General features: G+C 40.4%; 1 protein-coding gene across 8 annotated transcripts in view; it reads right to left on the bottom strand.

The window, feature by feature from the left end:
- Positions 1 to 22,072, bottom strand: part of ECT2L (epithelial cell transforming 2 like) — a 72,443-nt gene that overhangs the window by 30,042 nt on the left and 20,329 nt on the right. For all 8 annotated transcript variants that reach the window (XR_003999609.1, XR_003999611.1, XR_003999610.1 and 5 more), the window contains 10 exons: positions 21,543 to 21,668; positions 20,030 to 20,122; positions 18,046 to 18,228; positions 16,456 to 16,559; positions 11,715 to 11,807; positions 9,930 to 10,144; positions 7,572 to 7,719; positions 6,184 to 6,257; positions 5,379 to 5,535; positions 4,370 to 4,435 (listed from right to left, as the gene is read on the bottom strand). Coding sequence is in view for 1 of the 8 variants with exons in the window: in XM_030556424.1 (XP_030412284.1) it covers positions 4,370 to 4,435; positions 5,379 to 5,535; positions 6,184 to 6,257; positions 7,572 to 7,719; positions 9,930 to 10,144; positions 11,715 to 11,807; positions 16,456 to 16,559; positions 18,046 to 18,228; positions 20,030 to 20,122; positions 21,543 to 21,668 (1,259 nt within the window). In the remaining 7 variants the exon portion in view is untranslated. The remainder of the gene's footprint in view (positions 1 to 4,369; positions 4,436 to 5,378; positions 5,536 to 6,183; positions 6,258 to 7,571; positions 7,720 to 9,929; positions 10,145 to 11,714; positions 11,808 to 16,455; positions 16,560 to 18,045; positions 18,229 to 20,029; positions 20,123 to 21,542; positions 21,669 to 22,072) is intronic.

The raw sequence follows: 22,072 nt of genomic DNA, 5'->3' as shown, positions 1-22,072 counted from the left end.
CTGTTCCCTCCATGTCAGACAGCCTTCACAGTGGTGTGCAGAAAGCAGCAAGTTATCCCTCGGGAGGAGGAAGGATTCAATTTACCTATATAGAATTGAAAAGGAGCTTAAGGGTTATTAATGCACCCCATTCAATAACACCAGACGCTGACAGCCTAGGTGAGAGGGTTGACTCTGCAGTGCTTGATAAAGCTGGAAGATCTTGTAGGAGCTTAACAGACCTCCCCGTTTGATGTGTGACCTCACTGCCCACAAAATTACAGCTCTTTTCAGAAAATGCATAGTAACTAGAGGAATTGTAGCTGAGGCTTGTATTCCTCTGCCATATACATCTTTGTTGCTCTGTAAGTTCTGTTCACAACTAATTTAGGCACTTCTACTTCCTTTGGATGCTTGGATTCAACCGGGAGGGCAACAATATCACTCCCTATTATCTGAGGAAGACTGTGGTGACATTGGAGATGGAGGCCTGTTTAGTTCACACAACTATCAGGTTTGATAGAACATGGAACTGAAGTTTCATTAAGAATATGCCAGTCTCTGAAACCCTTTTGGAGAAGGAGGTGGTGAGTAGGCAAGAGCCTTTCACTGAAAAGAGAGAGGGGCCTGGCAGCTGTAAACTGAACAGTAGTTTTATTCAAACTTGTAGCACACAGATCAAGATCACTACAGGAATCTGCATGTTGCCAGAGGACTGATAAGAACTGCAGTACTCCTGAATCTTATGTAACGATGAGGCAACGTTCTCCTAAGTTTCTTAGTGCAATATGCTTCTAGTCTCTGACCTATGTTTCCAAAAAATGTTGGCCTAGCGCCCTGTGTGTAAGCCTTCTTGTAAAAACATTAGACTGTGCTATGCTTCAGCTAACTTTGCCCTGATTTGTCTTTTCTAACACCAACATCTAATCCTCAGTAACACAAACATTTTATGATTTTTTTTTCGTCAGTATTCTAGGAGGGTGATTGTCACCTTAATGAGTGACACTAGTTGCAGCCTCTCAGGTTCGCAGCTGATGGGTTAGGCAGCACTGGATATTGGGTCAGGATAGGTTCTCATTACACTACGTTTTGTGTTTTTTGAAGTTTGAGGAGGTTCCAATTACATCTCAATCAGGTCTGAGAGCCAAGACCTGAGTTTAATTAGGTGATTACAATCACTGTGGTCTGTTCCTTTTACAATTTTCTTTACTCAGTGGTTGAGGGCAGGGGAGGTATACAGGCCTTTTAGCCCTCTTGGTGACCACAGACCCCCATTCCTCATGTACCACATCTTTTGTTTCTTCCACTGGACTTGAGGAACCTGTTTTCTTTCAAGAGGCTTTCAACCTGTGTGTAATGCACATAATGTGCATTCCCTTGATTTTTTAAGTGTTTTGATGAGCTGGTCAGCCATGACTTTCCTTTTTTCATACAGAATCCTGAGGAATAGAGTGAGAGCTTCTGCCCAGGGCATGAACAAGGCTGCTTCTCAAAGCAGTGCTGAAGGTTTTCTGCCTTCTTATCTGTTTTATATATACACCATGTTTCTGAAGAATCATCTGCTGAAAGTGGACCATCAAGCTCACTCTTCCATAGCATGAGACAAGTTTATATTACTTCATGTCTCCTCTTTTGGCCACACCTCCCCAACTCATATAGAAGTCCAGATATGTTTCCCCTTATATGGAGTCTGGTATCTGTATCTGGACCTGACATCAAGTAACTGTTAAATAATATTGAGAATGAGTTCACCAAGAGATCTAGTACTGGATCTGGATCAAGATCTTTATATACTAATGTGCTTCCAGCCAACAATTGCAACAAAGAAAGAATTGTGCTGGGTATTCATGAGACCAATTAGCCAATAGTTGAGTCAGAAACGTTGTTAGCTCTGATTTGCCAAGCATCACTCCTATTTTCTCCCATCTCTCTTCTGAAATAAAGATGGTCTTGGATGACAGATAAGATATAGGAGTTTTGCAATGGAAAGATAGCAATGGTCTAATCTGTAATCTCTACACTGGAACCTGGAGAAGCAGTGGTTTCAAAGGGAACACCTGCTGGGATAAGGTGCTATCTTGGTTAGAGGCAGTTACTCCCCTGTTCCTTTCCTGGTGTCTGAGTCCATCCCCTCAGGTGTCAGGCCTGGTGCCTTTACCTACCCAGGAGTGGAATTCCACACTTCTCCTGTTTTTAGGCCAGCCCCAGGGCTACTATAGTCTGTGTATCCACCCTGACAGTTAGGAACTTTTTCCTAATGTCCAGCCTAAATCTCCCTTGCTGCAGTTTAAGCCCATTGCTTCTTGTTCTATCATTATAGGCTAAGGTGAACAAGTTTTCTCCCTCCTCCTGATGACACCCTTTTAGATACCTGAAAACTGCTATCATGTCCCCTCTCAGTCTTCTCTTTTCCAAACTAAGCAAACCCAATTCTTTCAGCCTTCCTTCTTAGGTCATGTTCTCAAGACATTTAATCATTCTTGTTGCTCTTCTCTGGACCCTCTCCAATTTCTCCACATCCTTCTTGAAATGCAGTGCCCAGAACTGGACACAATACTCCAGTTGAGGCCTAACCAGCGCAGAGCAGAGCGGAAGAATGACTTCTCGTGTCTTGCTCACAACACACCTGTTAATGCATCCCAGAATCACGTTTGCTTTTTTTGCAATAGCATCACACTGTTGACTCATATTTAGCTTGTGGTCCACTATAACCCCTAGATCCCTTTCTGCCATACTCCTTCCTAGACAGTCTCTTCCCATTCTGTATGTGGAAAACTGATTTATTCCTTCCTAAGTGGAGCACTTTGCATTTGTCTTTTTAAACTTCATCTGGTTTACCTCAGACCATTTCTCCAATTTGTCCAGATCATTTTGAATTATGACCCTGTCCTCCAAAGCAGTTGCAATCCCTCCCAGTTTGGTGGTATCTGCAAACTTAATAAGTGTACTTTCTATGCCAACATCTAAGTCGTTGATGAAGATATTGAATAGAGCCAGTCCCAAAACAAACCCCTGCGAAACCCCACTTGTTATACCTTTCCAGCAGGATTGGGAACCATTAATAACTACTTTCTGAGTACGGTTATCCAGCCAGTTATGCACCCACCTTATAGTAGCCCCATCTAAATTGTATTTGCCTAGTTTATCGATAAGAATATCATGCGAGACCATATCAAATGCCTTACTAACATCTAGGTATACCACATCCACCGCTTCTCCCTTATCCACAAGTCTCCTTATCCTATCAAAGCTATCAGATTGGTTTGACACAAATTGTTCTTTACAAATCCATGCTGGCTATTCCCTATCGCCTTACCACCTTCCAAGTGTTTACAGATGATTTCCTTAATTACTTGCTTCATTATCTTCCCTGGCACAGAAGTTAAACTAACTGGTCTGTAGTTTCCTGGGTTGTTTTTATTTCCCTTTTTATAGATGGGCACTATATTTGCCCTTTTCCAGTCTTCTGGAATCTCTCCCGTCTCCCATGATTTTCCAAAGATAATAGCTAGAGGCTGAGATACCTCCTCTATTAGCTGCTTGAGTATTCTAGGATGCATTTCATCAGGCCCTGGTGACTCGCAGGCATCTAACTTTTCTAAGTGATTTTTAACTTGTTCTTTTTTTATTTTATCTTCTCAACCTATCCCCTTCCCATAAGCATTCACTATGTTAGGCATTCCTTCAGATTTCTCAGTGAAGACCGAAACAAGGAAGTCATTAAGCATCTCTGCCATTTCCAAGTTTCCTGTTACTGTTTCTCCCTCCTCACTGAGCAGTGGGCCTATCCTGTCCTTGGTCTTCCTCTTGCTTCTAATGTATTGATTAAAAAGTCTTCTTGTTTCCCTTTATTCCCATAGCTAGTTAGAGATTTCTTCTCCTCTTTAGAGGATCTAGAGGAGAGACTTTCATGAGAGGTTTTAAAAGTTTGTGCTGTCCCTTTTAAAAGCTGATTGCGAGCACTGTCCTTCACCACTCCCTAGCCCAAACCCCTCATAAAAGTGGGGAGGGGTCTTACCCTCTGTATCCTTATAAGATCCCTTCCCAGTTTTCTTCCTGAGGAAGGGCCCAGCCTCAGAGCAAAAGTCTGCCTTAGTCTCCAACCAGAGAGGGCCATGAAAAGCCTCTTAAAATGTCATATTTGTAAAACTCATTTGCAAGTAGATTATGCATGTGGAATTATATATACACACCTCAGATAAAATCAGAGCCCCACTGAAGTAAATAGAATTTTGCCATTGACTTCAATGGGGCCAGAATTCAAGTGCTCATACAAGACTAATAACGGAAGGACGACTGAAATCTGAACTCACAGCGGGGTAGGTGCTGTTATAAATCAGAGCTGAAATTAAATGCTTTAAAGTGTTCGAAAGGAAAATGAAGTACTTACAGGACATCCCTGGATGATTCTTTGTGCATTTAGCATTTGCTCATCTTTGCTCATGTTCAGTTTTAGCTAGAAAATAAACTAAGATTAGACCAAAAATAACTTCACAAAGGTTGGAAAAAGAGGAGCTTGTGTTCTGTGTAAGGGTCTTATCTAAATTTCACAGAAATCAATGGAAAAACTCCAACTGACTTCAATGAGCTTTATAACAGACCCTAATTTATTCAGGGGGAATTCTAGATGGTACAGTGATATTTGAGTTAGACAACAATTTGATTAAACTAAATTTATCACAGTGACTTTTGATCAAGAAAATAACTTGTGTAAAATGTCCCAGGAAACATAAAGAGTTTGACAAAATCCTCATGCTTGAACTCATGTGTTGTGTGTGTAGAGAGGTGTTGTTTTGTTGGGGTTTTTTGGCACTTTGTTACAGAATAAATCTACCAGCTGGTGGATGTTTTCTCATGCCTGATGAACCAGCTTAACTTCTATTTCCATAGAAAATAGAGGATGAGGAGGAGTAAGGCTGTTGGTGTAGTTGTTAGTATGGGCCATCCACCAAGGAAGAACAGCTGCAGTGCGCAGCGCCCTCATCCCTATCATGTTCCAGCAGCACCTAACCATCTGAGAAAATCCCTCTTACGTGTGTGGTATTCATCTGGGGACTATGCCCATTTTATACTCCCTTTACACTGCTGTGCGAACCTAGAACCACCACTGGATATAATTGGGACTTTGAAAATGTCTTGGCTTCTACAAAGTCCCTCAGAAAGCACTGTAAAGAAACTTGGGTCATGAGGAGAGAATAGAGTTCACAGGACTGCTCTGTCTCCTCCTGGCTTTGGGACTGGAGTTTGGAAGCAGCTCTTCCCAGCAAAGGTACCTGAGATGGAAAGCAACTCATGGCTTTATTCTCTCCTAAATCTCCTGGCTCCATATGGATGCCTCCTAAGACAAGGCAAGAATACCACACTGAAAGGAGAGAACATAGACAACTGTGGTGACAAACCTGATCTATGTATTCCTTGTATTGTTTCATCATCTTGATTGCGGCAGTCAAATCTTCACGGTCAGTGTGTTCTGAAGGAGTGTGCAGTCTCAGAGCATAAAGAAGATTAAGATACTCTTCAAACCTTTTAGAAGGGCATAGCAGCAGCTCCTGCAGGCTACATTTCACATAGATATAATCCATGTGTTAGCTAGGAACCTGGGTAATTCAGTGATACATGTATTGTAAGTTATACAGTGTGACTTCTGATGCTTATGTACTGAGAGGGTCTTGGATTAAGTATCAGCATGAAGCAATGTGCCAAGCACACACACGATGAGTTTGTCTACTAGTTTGAGAAGTCTGCTAATCAGTTAAGTTTTTTCAAGTGTCTGGCTCTCAACTGCAAGAAATAACACAGCAATTGCTAACGTTCCACTATGACGCTGATTCAAAGCCAGAGTCTTTTTAATTAAAAATCTGACCAATCTGGTCTGACAAACTTCTTCATAGTTTATGAACATGTCCTTATGCTTTGGTAGAGAACCCATGTGGAAGGTAAGAGGAAAGTATAGAAATGTCATGAATACTGGATCCATTTAGTGCAAGAAGAATTACAACTGTACAAATGTTCTGTGGGCCAACTCATAATCTCCTATGACTTGTGTATGTATTTGCACTAAGACTTCATTTAAATATTACTTTGTTTATACTGCTTTTAAAATTGAGTTGGGAGGGAAGTGCGTTGAGATACTCACAGTGGACCTGATCCAAAGCCCAGAATTCTGATTTTGTTATGTCACAGTGAGAAAACCACAGACCTTACCTCATCATGTTAGTAACGACAGTCTTATCGTGTCTTTTCAGGAAGGCACAGAATAAAGGAATGGTCTCTCTGCACTGTGAAAGGTAGAAGTTTGTTCATCAATATAACTTGATTATCAGAGACCAGCCTACTGGAGATTTTTTCTTCATACTGTCATTAAAATTATTTTTATAAAGATTTTTACATTCCCAACTGTAACAGAATTTAGTACAAATGTATCCTTTAAAGGGATATGTGATCCATCAAGAAGAGTAAATCAAAACTTTTAACATCTCTCCCCCAAAAAGTATCTTTTTTTTTTTTTTTTTTTTTTTTTTTGGTCTTTTGGTAGTCTGCAATCAATCCTCCAGAACAATAACTGCAACGGTACTGAAATTCCTGTTCTCAGGCTGGGTGACCTTCTAAACCTTAGAGAGAAAGCGAGTACAAATCTGCCTCGCTTGGCAGGAAGAAATGAGGATCATGAACTTGATGAGCATGTCTCTCCAAGCCTAAGTTCTCCAACTTGCAAGAATGGATTAAGCAAGGGAACAGTGAGACACATATTCTGGCATCTATGCTCAAGCAAACCTTGTTCCCTGGGTTTTATCACAAAGGGCTAGAGTTGGGGGTTCAAATGGTGTACTAGTAATAATTCTGAAGGATGATCTTTTTTACATTTAATGGCACATATTAAAATGAAAAGGGGGCATAAATGGATGGTTATATGTTAGTTCTGCCAATATTAAGTGTCTCTGTAAACTCTAGCACTCACTCTCGCTGGAATTATGTAACATCTCTAAATGCATCCATTGTAGATTTACAGCAGGGCTAAACAAGAAAACTTGTGGCTACCAAGGTTCTATCTCTGTACATGTGCCATGTGCTTTGAAGGCATGCTGATTTTTTTTAATTGGGAGACACAAATACTCCAATGCACGTGCACAACAAGGTTTGCGCACACATACAGCTATGTTTGCAAGCAAACCTTACCTTGTACATACATTACAGTATATGTTCATGCAAGTTGACTGCATGGGCATTTCTAAAATCTTGATGAGTAATGTTCATCCACTACAGGTGTTAAATGGCAGATTTAATCAGGCAAATTTAACCCTATAAAGACCTCAAAGAAGCAGAGGCTAATTGTCTTAATTAGACTATCATCCCTTTGATTTTCATGCAACTTCTGTAGTGTGACTGGTATTTTCCTGGGTTTTAGAATTTTCTTTGTTTTGGCATGCCAAGAATATCAATATTGAAATGGATTCCATAAAAAGAAACATAATTCATTAAACCGAATTCTTATTCTACCAAATTAAGTGGGAATATTAGCTTGCATTTCCAACAAAATAAATGTGAGCATTAGACTGGTATATGTTGTATTTTCACAGTCCTATAGTACTCACCATATCAATGGTTTTCAAAATGACAGTGTAGTTGTTGAAGAAGTTTGTATACGTTTGAAGCTGCCAGCCAAATTGAGTGAATATTTCACCCAAGCACTGGGATGGACTCCATTCCCGAAGTCTTTCTGTCAGCTCATTTAAAAACTGCCTGCATTTGAAATAAATAGAGGGAGATGTCTGACTTTCAACAGTTTCCTGGCCAAATTACTGTTTGGATAACTACATTCTTTCTGGTGTTAAAAAAATAAATAAATCCCGCTCTAGTTTTAATTGGATACAGTTTTCTCATTCTTGTCCTAGAGTGCAGTTTAGAGTTAATGTAAGTGGTTAAACAATTGCCATGTTTTTGTCCCAGAGCTGGCAGTTGAGTGATGTGAAGTGATCTCTGTATACCTTTGGGATCTGTCTGGATGATAGTCCGATATAAATATAAGTTCTTTATCATTTAAACCTTAATGTGGGTGACTTATAAAATCAGCCCTTTGTTAACTGCCTTGAAAGATTGACAATGCTCACCTCTTTTAAGCAATCCAAAGTTTTGCGTAAGGAAATACATATATTTTTTTCACTGACAGTACATCTCTTTTCTCAGGTACTGATGCCCCAGTTCCAAGTAGCTACCATAGCACCGATGAATGTGAGACTGTTGTGTAATGTTGGCCTGGGGTCTGTTTCTAATAGTCTGAATTGCAACTAATTTTTTTTAAACTACAGGAATGGGAAATGTACACAGAACTTGCAAGGAAAATAAAAACATGATTATGTTGATTTTTCTTTGTAAGATTAATCGTGTCTAAATTCCTGGCATACATTATAAAATCATTATTAAAATCTGTACCTCTTGCATCAGTCTGAACACTTTTAATCTAGGTTAATGGAACTTTCTTTGGTACTTTTTCCTTTGTTTACTTAATACCTACATCTTCTCAGATGTTTGACAGATGTTTTTCAATGGGAGAGAGGGGTATTTTAGTTTGTTTTTTACATTACCATAGCTTTGAGCTCTTACAGATTTTATTTATCCAAAGTTTAAAATAACTTTTCATCTTTTAACTATTTTTCAGTAACCAGATCTCCAGCTTACATTCTTGTGATGTCTTCCTTTTATTATGTAACCATGTTTTACTAAGGTCAGTTTTCCTTGCAGTCTCTTCCAAATCATGTTGCTTGTTTTAATTAACTATTTATCCTAGCCTCTTCCTTTCTGTTTGTAGACTTGCAATAGTTGCCACTGAAACTGATTTTTTTAAATGTTGCTAGAGTTGGGCATGAAGCAAAACCATGGAACTGATTCTGATCTGACCTTCATATTTCTATTGTGGGCAGAACCAAAAGTACAGTAAAGAAAATTATTGAACTTCAGGATTCAGACTCCAGATCCAAAGTTTGGGGTGTCCAACTCTGACCCACTAGAGAGGGGTTTGAGCTATAAACTTTGATTAGAACTACAGTTCTGGAGTTTAGTTTGAGCCCCTCTCTAGACCATGATTCTGCAATCAGATTTATGCAGTGAACTCCTGTACCAGTGCAGAGCGTCATTGATCTCAGTGGGGCTCTGTGCAGATGCAGAATGTGTGCCCATTGACATATGATTGCAGGATCAGAACCATCATTATTACTGACATTTCAAGCATCTTAAAACTTCAAAGGGATATTTGTAGAACAAGATTCCAGTTTGTCATCTTGTATATTACCATCACTCTGACAAATAATACCTAGCACTTACAAAGCATGATTTATTTGTAGCTCTCAAAAGCCCTTTCAAATCTGAGAAGTATAACTTCCAATTTAAGAAATATGGGGAAACTGAGGCAGAGATTAGGAAAGTAGCTCCAGGTCACACCATAAATCAGTGACAGAGCTTGGAATGCCCCCTAGACTCCTGACTCTTAATCAAGTATCCTGTTCTCTGGACTACGCTGCCTCCAAAATCTATAACCGTTTTTTATCTTAGTACTGTGCTTTCTCAGGATTGAGTATTTTCTCAACTAGCTCTAGTCAGGCAGGATTTTATACTTTTGTATCATTCAGGGTGTTAAAATCTACAGTAATTTCACCAAAACTGAAACACAATTTTAATTTTTCATGTTGACAGCCTGGTCATATTCTGCAAAGCCCCATATTATGTGCCACCATTCACAGGTAAGGTCAATAAGGGGATGGCAGCTAATTAGGTCCTATGCCTCAGTCAGGAGTGTAGTGTCCTATCTTCATCACGGAGTCTTTCTCTTCATCACGGAAAATTCACAGATGCAACAGATGGCGCTAACCTATCAGCAACTGCATTGATTTGGTTTTTGTCTAACCTAAAATATTTAAAACTCTTAGTAAATTTAAAATTCAGCATATAGAATATACCTATTGAGTTGTAAGACAGCCAAGATATCAGAGAAGATGATTTGAACATTAGCATGACTTAGGATGGCTCGATTTGATGCTAATGCTGCTTTCAGTGGTGCAACATAAACATCCCTCACAGTTTGCAGCATGTGTACATAGTTCTTCTCACTTGTCAGGAGCTCCCTGGCAATTCTAGTTCGTCTGTCTGCGGTGTCCTCCTGAAGTTTTTTATCCTACAGTCAGAACATGGAGAGTAAGTTAGCAGTGGTTATCTTTACAATAAAAAGCATGGGGCTGGAGGAGGACCAGAAAACAATGAGAGAGGAACAAAACAGAATATCTGCTGGCACCATTGCAATACAACCTACTGGTTTTAATACACCCAAGAAGAAAAACTATTGATGTTTTATCAGTAATTTTTCCTCTGTACCTCTTCCTTGCCCAAATGCACACATGTGCAAGTCCAACACACACAACAGCATGCCTCAAACAGTTAGTATCTCTCCCTCCCCCACCCCAGGAGAGAGGGAGGGAGGGAAATACCCTTGTCAACACATTATATCTTAAACTGCAAGAACTCAGGTTTCATACATTTAATATTTTAACGTCAGCAGGGATCACTGTGATCATCTATAGAGCCCTGTGTGGATAAAAATTTGTATCTGCTGATATAAATTGGTATCCATGGAATTGCAGGGCTCTCCTGGAAACTGATGGGTGAAAGGAGCAGAATGTGGGGTGCTGCTCCCAGGAGCCAGCGCCCCGTTCCTCCAGTGCACCTGTACTGCCCCCCATTCAGCAGTTGTCCCTGGTTACGCTCTTTTTTTCAAGCGGTGTGCATGCTCCCAGACAGAAGACGCAGGAAGCTGTGTGGAAGGGATGGGGCTGCAGGTGGTACAGCAATGGAGGAGCTACCAGTGTGGGGCACTGGCTCCTGTAATGGCAGCCCCATGTTCTGCTCCTTTCACCGCTGCAGTTCCCAGGAGAACCCTGTGGGATTGCAGATACTGATTTCTATCCCTGGATCTCCACATCTAGTCTCATCTTCTGTGTAACACAGGCTAGAATAATTCCTAGAGCAGATCTTTAGAAAAACATCCCATCTAAGTTTGAAACCCTACTGACAATCCTGTCCACACTGCGGAATGAACATGTTTGTTTAAAAAAAAAAAGGTTCAAAATTGGTTTGAGAGAGAGCCTATGATTGAACACAGAGACTAGGCAGCGCTGCTTGAGCAAAAGCTATTTTTCCCCTTCCCCATTTTCCTGGTAGCTGAGATTAAGGGTGAAATCCTGGTTCCATGACATCAACAAGAGTTTTGCAATTGACTTCAGTGGAGCTAGGATTTCACCCAAAGTGTCTGATTTGGCGATTCAAACCCAGATCTCACCCTTGGTAGAGCATAATACCACCTTAAAGTTCTCAAAGAGAACAAAGATTCTTGTTTATCTAGAAGCATGATAATTTTCTTGATTGCAGAACATAAACAAGACTAAGCTTTAACTCCAATGAGGCAAAGGGTGAACTATGTGTAAGGTAAATGTATAGTCACAACAATAATAACATGAAGTGCTGCATCCCATTCTAAGGTCTGCTTGCAAACTATATTCCAACAGAATTACGATTTTTGGACATCCACATAAGGGGTAATAATTTTTTTAAAATACTAGATAAAGACAATGTATCTACTCTGCTGGAGTTTCTTCACTTTTCTCAATATTTTCCTGTAGGAAAGAAATTACAGGTCCAACGTGTACATTACAGAAGACAATAAGGTATTTAGGAATCATTGATTTCCTTACCAACTGAGCCACTGCCTCAAATTTTGGCTCATTTGCTCTGATGTTGCAGTTGGGCTTTTGGCTCTGGGTGGCAGCCTCTTTTGCATCCTCCTCCTGAGGATTAAACAGAAGCTTTTTTCATACCCATCATTTGAAGGAACCAGACTTAGCTTCTTCAATTCTTTGCTATTTTGTTCTCTTCTGCTCAGGTTTCCATAAAAAGATCATATCGTAGCTGACTAAGATTAGTATTCCATAGGTAATTGGCACGATACCATCTCTATAAGAAATATTAACTAGTGACACTATTTACTGTGTTTATTGTTGACTGTTTATGCTATAACTCAGTCATCATAATTTACATGAGCTTGACTTGACCGTAGGATCTCAGCTCAGGATGGGGATATAGTTTCAATTTCCCAAACAAAAAGCAGCTCCATTCTTGCAGACTTACATGTGTGTAACTTTCAGCACATGAGTATGCATGCTGACTTCCACAGGATTCCTCACATGCTTTAAATTAAGCATGTGTGTAAGTCTTTATAGGGTCAGTGCCACGGTGGGACTATTATCACAAGTGCCCACAAAGCCTTTTTATAAATCCAGCCTGTAATTGGTGTGTGGTCAGAACCCCTGTGCCCAGGTGGACCCCACTGGTGTGGCTCCATAGGGCCCAGAGGTCTGTTCATGTGCAATGAATTGCAGGACTGAGGCCTTAGCTTGCTGTTTGCTGTTCTATGAAAGTTGTGTCCTTTGCTGTTCCCTGAGAGCAAAACAACAAAGAGTCTTGTAACTTTTAAAAAATCACATATGGGTTTTTTGTGTATTTATTCTTGTGTTGCTCAGATACTTTCAGGTACCTGCATCCATGCATTAAATGTTGGTGTTAGCAGTAATTTTTTTAAAATAGGAAATATAGTGGTATTTATTCTCATGACAGGTTTTAAAATATATATATATGACTGCTGTTTAGTATTTGAAAAATCTGCTGTTGAACTTGATCAGTATAGTTTATGCACAAATGAAAAATCTAACTTCATAATGGCCAACTTCATGGGCTAACAGAAAGCTAAATATGTATTTATGTGATTAGTCATAACAGCTGATGGCTCATTGGAAAATGTTATTAACTTTGGAAATCTTACTGCACTAAGAGTATTCCTATGGGTAACAATCCCTTGAGATAACATATTTAAAGTTCTGCATCTCTATCATTGTCATTAGATGTTTTTGTTAATCATAACTTTGACAGGTAGTGTTGATTCTAGCTATTAAAATCAAATTTAGCTTCCAGTGCTCAGGCCCCCTTTTCTCCAAGCAGTTTCTTGAGGATCTACATTTCTCTTACTTGGCTTATAAACAGATTAAGCACTAGTTCAACCAGAGCAGTGGATATGATGCAGACTGGTGTCCCATAGGGACAAAGATGAGGTCACCAAATGTATATTATTTTGTGACCTAAAACAGGAACTGATACTAGACCTCAAGAATGGAAAGGTAAGTGCATTAACCCACTGCAGTTCCAAACCCCTGGCTAGTGAGCTGCATTGAAAGAGGTCACTGTTCCTTAATGAATGCACAAAGACTTGTCTTCTGGTCACCATCTGTCTGCTAAGCTCTCTGTATTATACTTCCTCAGCAGGAAAAAATGTTGGAAATTCCAAAGGATTTTCCTAAGTAACCAAAAATAAAATTAAGGTAAACATTATTTAAGGTCAAAATGGGTAAATTTCACACTAAAATGGGTTATCATGAGGTGCTTGTTGGATAGTATGTTAATGGCTGCATCTTTATAAGCAACAGTGTGTGTTTATATGGGGATGAAGAGCCCCAAAGACAAGACAGGTTGAAATTTGGGGAGGAGATTTAGAGTTCCAATCCCTGTGCCGATGGAGGCTGAAGATCTTTTAAATGCAAGTCTGGGTGGGCTGAAGGAGAGAGAGGAGGAGACTGGGCTTCATGCTGACTGATCCAGTGGATTTGACTTTTTAACACTTACCACATCCATAGAGGATGAAGATAACTGAGCGTACAAATTTACCTTAATTGTGAGCTCAACTGTAAAAAGTGAGTGAAGGTTCATAAAGTGTCGCAATAACCTACAACCAAAAATGTTGAAAGAAAAGGTGGAAAATTGAGCCAGACTAAATTAGTCCAAACAAAAAGGCCTACTGATAGAACTTAGACTGTGTTAAGATCATGCCTGGTAAACAAGGAGTAGAGGACTAGAAATCAATGGACCAAATCTGATGCTTTGAAAAATAGGCCTAATTGCTGGACTAAATAATGAAGGGATGAGCTGTTCCACATATCACTCCCTTTTGGGGTTCTTAAAGAGATTGTAGAGAGAAAAAATTACTATTGAAGTGAGCTTCACCATCATGGCTGCCACCCTCACCATCTCCTGAGCCTCTGACATCCTGATCCTGAGAGATGTCTTGACCAGACCAGGCCTAAGTGAGGGACCCAAGTGACACTGCTACCTTCCACTGGCTTTATCCCAACCCCACTGGAGATGTATCCCACTTGGGATGTAAGACTTCATCCCCCAGCTTCTCATGTCTTTTTCCTTCCCTACCTTATTTCTTCTCTTTCCTATCTCTCTCCTTTTTCCTTCTAATTAGTCTGGCTTAGCTGACCAAGACTGTATATTTTGCAACACTGCTGTAAGCCTGTGACCAGAAAGAGGCAGATAAAAGCAATCCCCTAAACAGCCCAATCTGGTGTAAGTTTGACAGTTTTCAAAGTGGCTGATTAGACCATGGGCTAAGCCTGTTTTTTTTTTTTTCCAGCAGTGAGGTTGTGAATGAAAATCAACAGCAGAGCAAGAAGCTGCAGTTTCTATTTTTTGCTATTCTATCCTTTTCTCTCCCCTTAAATGTTCTTAAACCTGAAGAAATTTTATACAGACAGATCATGTGTTGGAGACCCTCAAAAGCCAGCTGAAAAGGATCATTAAGAGCATTTAGTTTAAATCTTATTTCCTTTATATCCTGCAATACTGCCAATATACACTCTAACATGACAACCAACTCCCTCCTGGAATATGCTGCTGGTGGGAGGGATAATCAGATGCATTTCTGACTGTTGGGCAAAGGTTTTAATATTACCCTATTCAATTTGGAATGAAAAATAGTATTTAAACCCAACAGAACTTTTCAACACCCTGTACCTCTGCTCCTGTTTACAGGAGTGCAGGAAAAATTATTTAATAAATTCCAACATTTTTTCTATCCATGACATGCTGTACTGCAAAGCAGTACTCTGGCACACCCAGATTTACCATGGTGATGTGATTGATAGGTTTTGTACAAAGTGTGCCTTGTGAGGTATCCCTTTAAAAATCTTGATCTGTGGAACATTAATATCCTGTTGGATTGTATGTGCTGTCATTGTATGTGAAGTTATGAAGTTTTGCTATGTGTGTTACTGAAATATGTTGTGCAGTTGGGAACACCCACAACCTGAAAACTTTCAGGTGCAACAGTGGAGCAGCCAGATGCTGCTGATGGCCCACTAAAGGAATCCACACTCACAACAACTGTCCTAGGGACTGTATACAATGGAGACTGCTTGACTCATAGCAAACTATAAAAGAGAGGAAGTGACATCACTTTGTCTCTCTCCCCCCCACAACTTGACACCTGGAAACACATCTGGAGAACAAAGATTGAACTGGGGAGATGGTCCCAGACTGGAAAGGAGAATCCCAGCTTGTGTTTGAAGGAACTATACTATCAGGGTGAGACACTGCTTGATTCAAATCCTGCCTAGTTTATAAAACACAGATTGCAATTTTACTTTTATTTTGTACGTAACCAACTTTGATCTGACGAAATGGGTATTCACCCACGAAAGCTCATGCTCCAATACACCTACTACTTATAATCACTTAAAATTTTTCTATAGTTAATAAATCTGTTTTATATTGTATCTTAAACAGTGTGTTGATGTGCCTGGGAAATCTGTTCGGTGTACAAAAGCTGGTGCATGCCCTCTCCACATTGAAGGAAGGGTAGGCTGGGTAATAAACTTACACCGGTCAGGCTGACTAGGACAGGATGGTACATCCCGGGGTCCTTGGCTAGGGAGCTGGGGGAATTAGCTGTAAATCAGTTGGGTGCATCCCTGCCTGTGGATGACTGTGTAAGTGCAGGACCTGGAGAGGTTTGCAGTTTGTACAAGGGATCCCGAGTTGGTAAGCCAAAGGGCTCAGTTGTACCCCAGTTCCAGGTTGCACTCCGGAGAATCCATCACACCATCATGATCTCTGTTAACCCAGAACAATGCTCAGAATTGTCCTCAATAGGAATCCCTCTCCTCTTCTCCATGCTGTGTTCTCTCCAGTGCAGGATGGCTTCTTTTAGTATTGGAAGGTATGGGCTCCAGTGTCACTCCTTCCAGTATTTTGATCCTCTTACTTAATTGGAGTGGCTGATTGACCAGGAAAGTCTGAAGCACTGTGCAAACTGTGCCAGTAGTTTTCCCATTCAGCATCCACTCTTAAAGGACCCATTGCTAATTTGGACCCCAAATCAGGAAAAAGCATGCAGTGTCCATGCAACTACCCTGTTCAGAGCTATGGATTGTCAGCTACCTATGTATTTGTGGGCTGATCCAGCATGTCAACAGGTATCTGAACTAAAAAAAAGCCTCAAATATTCATCAAGCCTAGTACAACAGTCATTGAAATGGGAAGAGATCAACAAACAACCTTAAATACCACTTCATTTGACTATTAAAACCTAGCAATTTTACTTACATAGCTTCTTTTTGATAGTTCAGCTAATCCATCAGTGAAAGTCTGGGCTGTTTCTTGATTAGTATGTACTTTAGCTCTGCTCGTGGCATCAAACATAAACTGACCTGAAAATACAAGATCATTAATTGTAAATTAGTCCTTCAAACAGATGCTGTAAGCTTGTCTGATAACCGTTACAATAGTCACTATATTCTAGTCAGGGAAATAGGCAACCGCACATGCAGGCTGACATTTTATTGGGCATTCAAACAAAAGGGAACTTGTCTACACTGGGGTTTTTAGCCACTAGTCTACCTACAATGATGTAGCTACACCAATGCCTTAAACACTGCAAAGACAAATCCGGTGTAGGCAAGGTCAAAGTGTGTGTCTGCTCTGAAAAAGCACTCTAGACATGGCATTGCCAGGTCCCACAATTTTGTCTGTCACATGATAGCAAATGTGCTCACTTTCTGGATTTAAAAATATATTTTTTACTGCTAGCCCTGCAAACTCAGCCTGAGAGCAGTCATTTCCTTGGCATTATGCCAGTATAGGGAAATCTCAGACCTATGGCAGCAGGCCTGCTGACAGCAATTAGGGTCCCCAGGGCAGAACAGTCAGTGGGTTGCTGCAGCATGTCGTGCAGGGCAGGCTGGAGCTGAGCCCTACGCTGGACTGTGTGCAGTGGCAGGTGCATACATGCACAAGCTGGGCCCACGGTCCGCCTGACATTTAGGCAGTGCTGCACCTGCGCTGCTGGTGCCCAACAAGCTGCTGGGCACATTCTTCCGGCACAGCCAGGGCTTCCACATGCCCGCCCAGCTGCCTTTGCCACCTGGCCAATTTAAAAGGGCCTGGGGCTCCTGGCCGCCACTGCTACTGAGAGCAGCAATTGCCCCTTTTTCTCCTTCCCACCCTCCCCCCCACTGCGGGCCTGTATGAAAGCTTTAAAGGATATAGTCTAAACACAGAGTGGGGTCAGAAAACAACTTTGAGAGAGGTTTTCTAGACCCATTTAACGTAACCTTACCCTCTTCATGGAGACAGTTTACTGCTTGATAGTTTCTGAAAGTAGTGTGTGCTGAAAAACGTATCTTTAGGAAAAAACTAGGTTGCCCTATCAGTAACTGGAGTTGCAAGTTGAGGAGGCCATTTAGGGATCTGGGGCAAAAATCTGTCTGGGGATTGGTCTTCTTTTGAGCAGGGGGTTAGACTAGATGACCACCTGAGGTCCCTTCCACTCTTGATATTCTATGACCTAGTTTGCTGAGGGATATAATACTTTATTAAAAAACAACTGAATAACTTTTTAGCATTCTTTGTTTTGATCATGCGGATAACTCTCCCATTTATTTTCTCTTTTGTGTTAGCTGACACATGCATTGGAAGTATTCATTCTGCAGTAAGTTATTTTTAATACTTGTCATGTACAATGTTCATACAGACACAAAACAATGTTTGCCCTTCAAAATAGATACAGGAGAAATGGGGAAAGGAAGAGACAAGTTCTAAAGTTGTGATGTTTCCATGAAAGTTGGGGGGGGGTGGATTTCAAGTCTTTCTTGCCCTTTTATAAGTGTTTAGAAAAGGAAAAATGACAAATCTTACCAATAATCCTGTCACTAATGTTCTTCTGCAGTTCACTTAAATATGGTCGCATCTGCTTCCGGACAGATTTCAGTGCGTCCTCCAGGAGCTCTGTCATTCTGAGCCAGGTCTGTAGTTTTACTTCAGTGAAGTAGGTGGAGGTGGGAGGTCCATTCTTCTGTTTTCCCAGCCATTCACTAAGGACTGATATTTTTATGCTGGGTGTTAGGCAAAACCTCATTGAAACTGGTAGATGTAACCATTGCCCTTCATTCAGTATAAGTGTAAGAATAATCAAGCTCCTTTATGGCAATTTAGCTGAAACAATAGAACCCACAACCCAAAATGCGGGTACCCAGGAAGGTTTGAGTAGAAGTTGAACCATCTAGCCTCAGGTGTTTCCCTGGAGACTGATAAAGCAATGCAGGAGCTGGAGTATTGATTTGGTAGAGCTGTGTGTCTGCAGCAGAAACACACAGAGGGAGTTAAGAAGACTGGATAGCATTAGACTGAGAAAAAAGTCTGAAAGTGTGAGCTTTTGAGCAGAGAACTACCTGAAAGAGAGTTGGAACCGTGACCAAAGAAACTATCTCCTGTTTGATTCCTACTATGTTCAGGGAAACAGGACTTTGTGCATTCTTAGTAAACAAACAGGACTGGATCAAAGAAATACCTGACTCCATCAACAATTTCTCCTTCTAGCAGAAACAATATGCAAGTTCCCAAATGTTGGCTAACCATTCTGGTCAAAAGTGGTCACAGTATCATGACAAATTAATTTTGTTTCCTGGTTTACTCTGCTGTACATTTCAGATAGTTCTGGAGAATTCTGATTTTTATTAGTATGGCAATAAAATGTAATTGACACTAAAGTAGAGTTGGATGCCCTTTCAACAGGAGACTGATCGAGTTTCTGGTGGTATGATTTCCGCAACTACCCGATGGTGGTGGTGGAGTTTCTGATGCTGAATCAGAAGATCACACCAAGCATAGATTTTTATTGATCTGTGACAGAATGTCAAACACTCCCTTTTGAAAGCATAATGGATTTAGCAAATTCAGGTTTATTCAGGACCTGAAACCTCTGCTAATTACACTTTTACATGCATTACATGGTCCACACAAAACAGGGACCTTGAAGCATCTGATATAGATGTGGCTGCACCAGACGATCCTCTCTCCCCATCCATTCTCTCTGCACAATGTGTACTTTGAGACATCTACCCTTTGACATAGTGCTTTCATTGTGGCCTTCATTGTGCTAACCTGACAGGCAAATAGTATTACATCAAACAATAGTTAGCTGTTCCTGAAATGGAATTTTTAAAATATGGCAGAATAATGTAGCCAAAGTTATAACCCTATAGAATTATAGGGTTAGAAGGGACCATAAGGGTCATCTAACCCCCTGCCAAGATCCAGGATTTGTTGTGTCTAAACCATGCAATACAGATGGCTGTCCACTGGAGGTTTTCAAAGGGAGGCTGAAGGAGGTTCCACAACTTCTCTAGGCAGTCTGTTCCATTATCCTATTGGTCTTACAGTTAGGAAGTTTTTCCTGAGATTTAATTTAAATCCTCTATTCTGTAGTTTGAACCCATTGCATCTTGAACCTCAGTGGCATGAGAACATCTTTTCTCCATCTTTTTTATGGCAGCCTTTCAAGTATTTGAATACCACTATAATGTATATCTGTGATTTGATTTTAGAGTATCACACTGGGTCTTTGGTAAACCATGCTAGCCTTCTAAAACTGGTCAAATACCAACATCCTTCCTCTATACATCTACTTCTACCCATCATTTTCCAAAAGCGGGTTTGCTTTTATCAAATAATTCTTACATTGCTTATGGGCAAAATAAGTCTCTACATTTTTAAGTTGTAAATAAACCATTTTTCTCTTACTTGGGAAATGCTGACTCAGTTTCTCCAAGTCACGTAAAATGTGGCCAAATGTGCCGCATAGCTCCCTTTATAAATGTGTGTAATAACTTTTTGTACTTACTGTGCTGATAAGATCCAGTTGCAATTCCTGTGGGGGTTCTGAAGAGCATACCAGTTAGCTGAGTCAGCTGGGAAAGGACTTCCATCCCTGCCTCTGAAAAGATGCATTCTTTTTTCTAGTTCAGAACATTCTGTATTATTTACATCACTAAAATATCACAGCCACTACAGTCCACTAACCAATTCTTTTTCTCCATACTACTATCATTCATCTGAAACCAAAAGGAATCTAAACTTTTTTTCAAGGCTAGATGAAAATGTCATGTCTTTGTGACTCAACAGTATTTTTATGGTTTTTATCATATTCTGAAAACTCTGCTGTATTTACCAACAGCATGAAAGATGTCCTGTGTAACTTAACAAAATGACCCTGTGAAGGAACAATCACATCCACTGACATGGACAAAAAACTAAAGTTGTTGGTTTTGACGTGAGATCCCTATTGAAGAAAATAACTCGAGTTTCATTCTAATGTCAATGAAGAGACGCATATTGTGAGTTTGTGGTGTCCCTAAGAAGAATAGAATAAATTAAAGATGCCAGTTTTGAGGTGCATCTTATTCCTTTCAAGACAAGAAAAATAACAAAATAGGAGTGGATACTATTCTTTAGTTCTTGTAATGACCTGCTCGATGCCAGTTAAGGAGGTGACCCTGCAAAGCTGAGCAAATGGCAGATGTGGGTGCTCAGAAGTCTTTGGACTTGCTCAGCACCTTGCAAGATCAACCTTTAATATCTCCCAAACAGACTGAGGTAACTGAAGAGAATGATATAAATAGAATATATCAGCGCAGCAGCTGTGTGAAACTATTCTGCTTTCTAATGGACTCTGTACACTCATCATTTGTATTATCATAGCACCTATGAGTTCTAGTCATGGAGCAGGACCTCATTGTGCTAGGTACTGTACAAACACAGAACAAAAAGACACTTCCTGTCCCTGCTCCAAATAGAGCTGGTTGAAAGTGTTTCATCTCTGCCCACTCCCCATGGAAAATTTTGACCTTTCAGCAAAGAGCAAAAACTTTCAAAGTCAAAAATTTCTATTCTGAACAATGTGATTTGTGGAACCACATTACTTTTCAATGTTTTAGCTTGGTTTGATGTTAAACTGTGTCTCCTCAGCCACCTCTATGTCTAATGCAAGCTTTGGATGCCCTATATCCCCCCTTCTCCTCTGTAAGCCAGGCTTCTTGGTTGGACTATATGTCTCGTGATGCATCACAGACATCCCTCTGTGCATAATAGAAGCCCCATACCTGTGGTGGCTCATGAGAGATGTTGTCTAGCTGGGGCTTGGCCCACAGAGGAGAATGGGGACAAGAGGCACCCAAACTACAACTCCCACAAAACTATTCCCACGTTCAGATTTTTTCAACAAAAAGTCAAAATTCTCCACAGAAAGAATCCACTTTTCTGCCAACCTCAATTTCAACAAGCCCTACTCAGTAGCGAACAGGGACGCAATGGACTGGGAGATTCTCCATCATGACAGAAGTTCAAACAAAACTGACCTGATGCTGCCAGAGGAACAAAGATGTCCACATAACCACCTTCCTCTGGAGACATTACACAACCTAGCTTCTCCCAAAATTCCCTCACTTCAGGACTTAGAATGTTCTCAATACTGATTCTGCAGCCTGAAAAACATTTAAATAAAAGTCAATGGAAGAAATAAAATTTCCATGAGGGTTTTCATTCTTCTCAAAATTCTTCCCTCCTGTACTCATACCATTACTTCCCTTCCCAGGACGTAACACAGTCTTTCCTCAAATCTCTTTTTTAAGGGCAATGTGTTAACTTTCAAACCTGAGTGATTTCTTGTCCTCCATTTCTTTAGTAACTTCTCTCTCTCTCTCTGTTCCCCCTTCTCTACATTTATTTTCTCTGTACCATGTATTCTCCCTCTTCTGGCTATTACTTTTTTCTTTGCACCTGTGTTGACTTGTTTCTCTCTTTCTCATCTTCCTTTTATCCCTTATTTAACCTCATGGTCAGACCTTTTGTCATAAACAGATAGCTAAGGGTTAATGTCTCTTTCACC

The sequence above is a fragment of the Gopherus evgoodei genome, chromosome 3, assembly GCF_007399415.2.
Source record: "Gopherus evgoodei ecotype Sinaloan lineage chromosome 3, rGopEvg1_v1.p, whole genome shotgun sequence".
NCBI lineage: Eukaryota > Metazoa > Chordata > Testudines > Testudinidae > Gopherus > Gopherus evgoodei.
The sequence above is the reverse complement of the archived record's forward strand: the minus strand, read 5'-3'. Positions and strand labels throughout refer to the sequence as shown.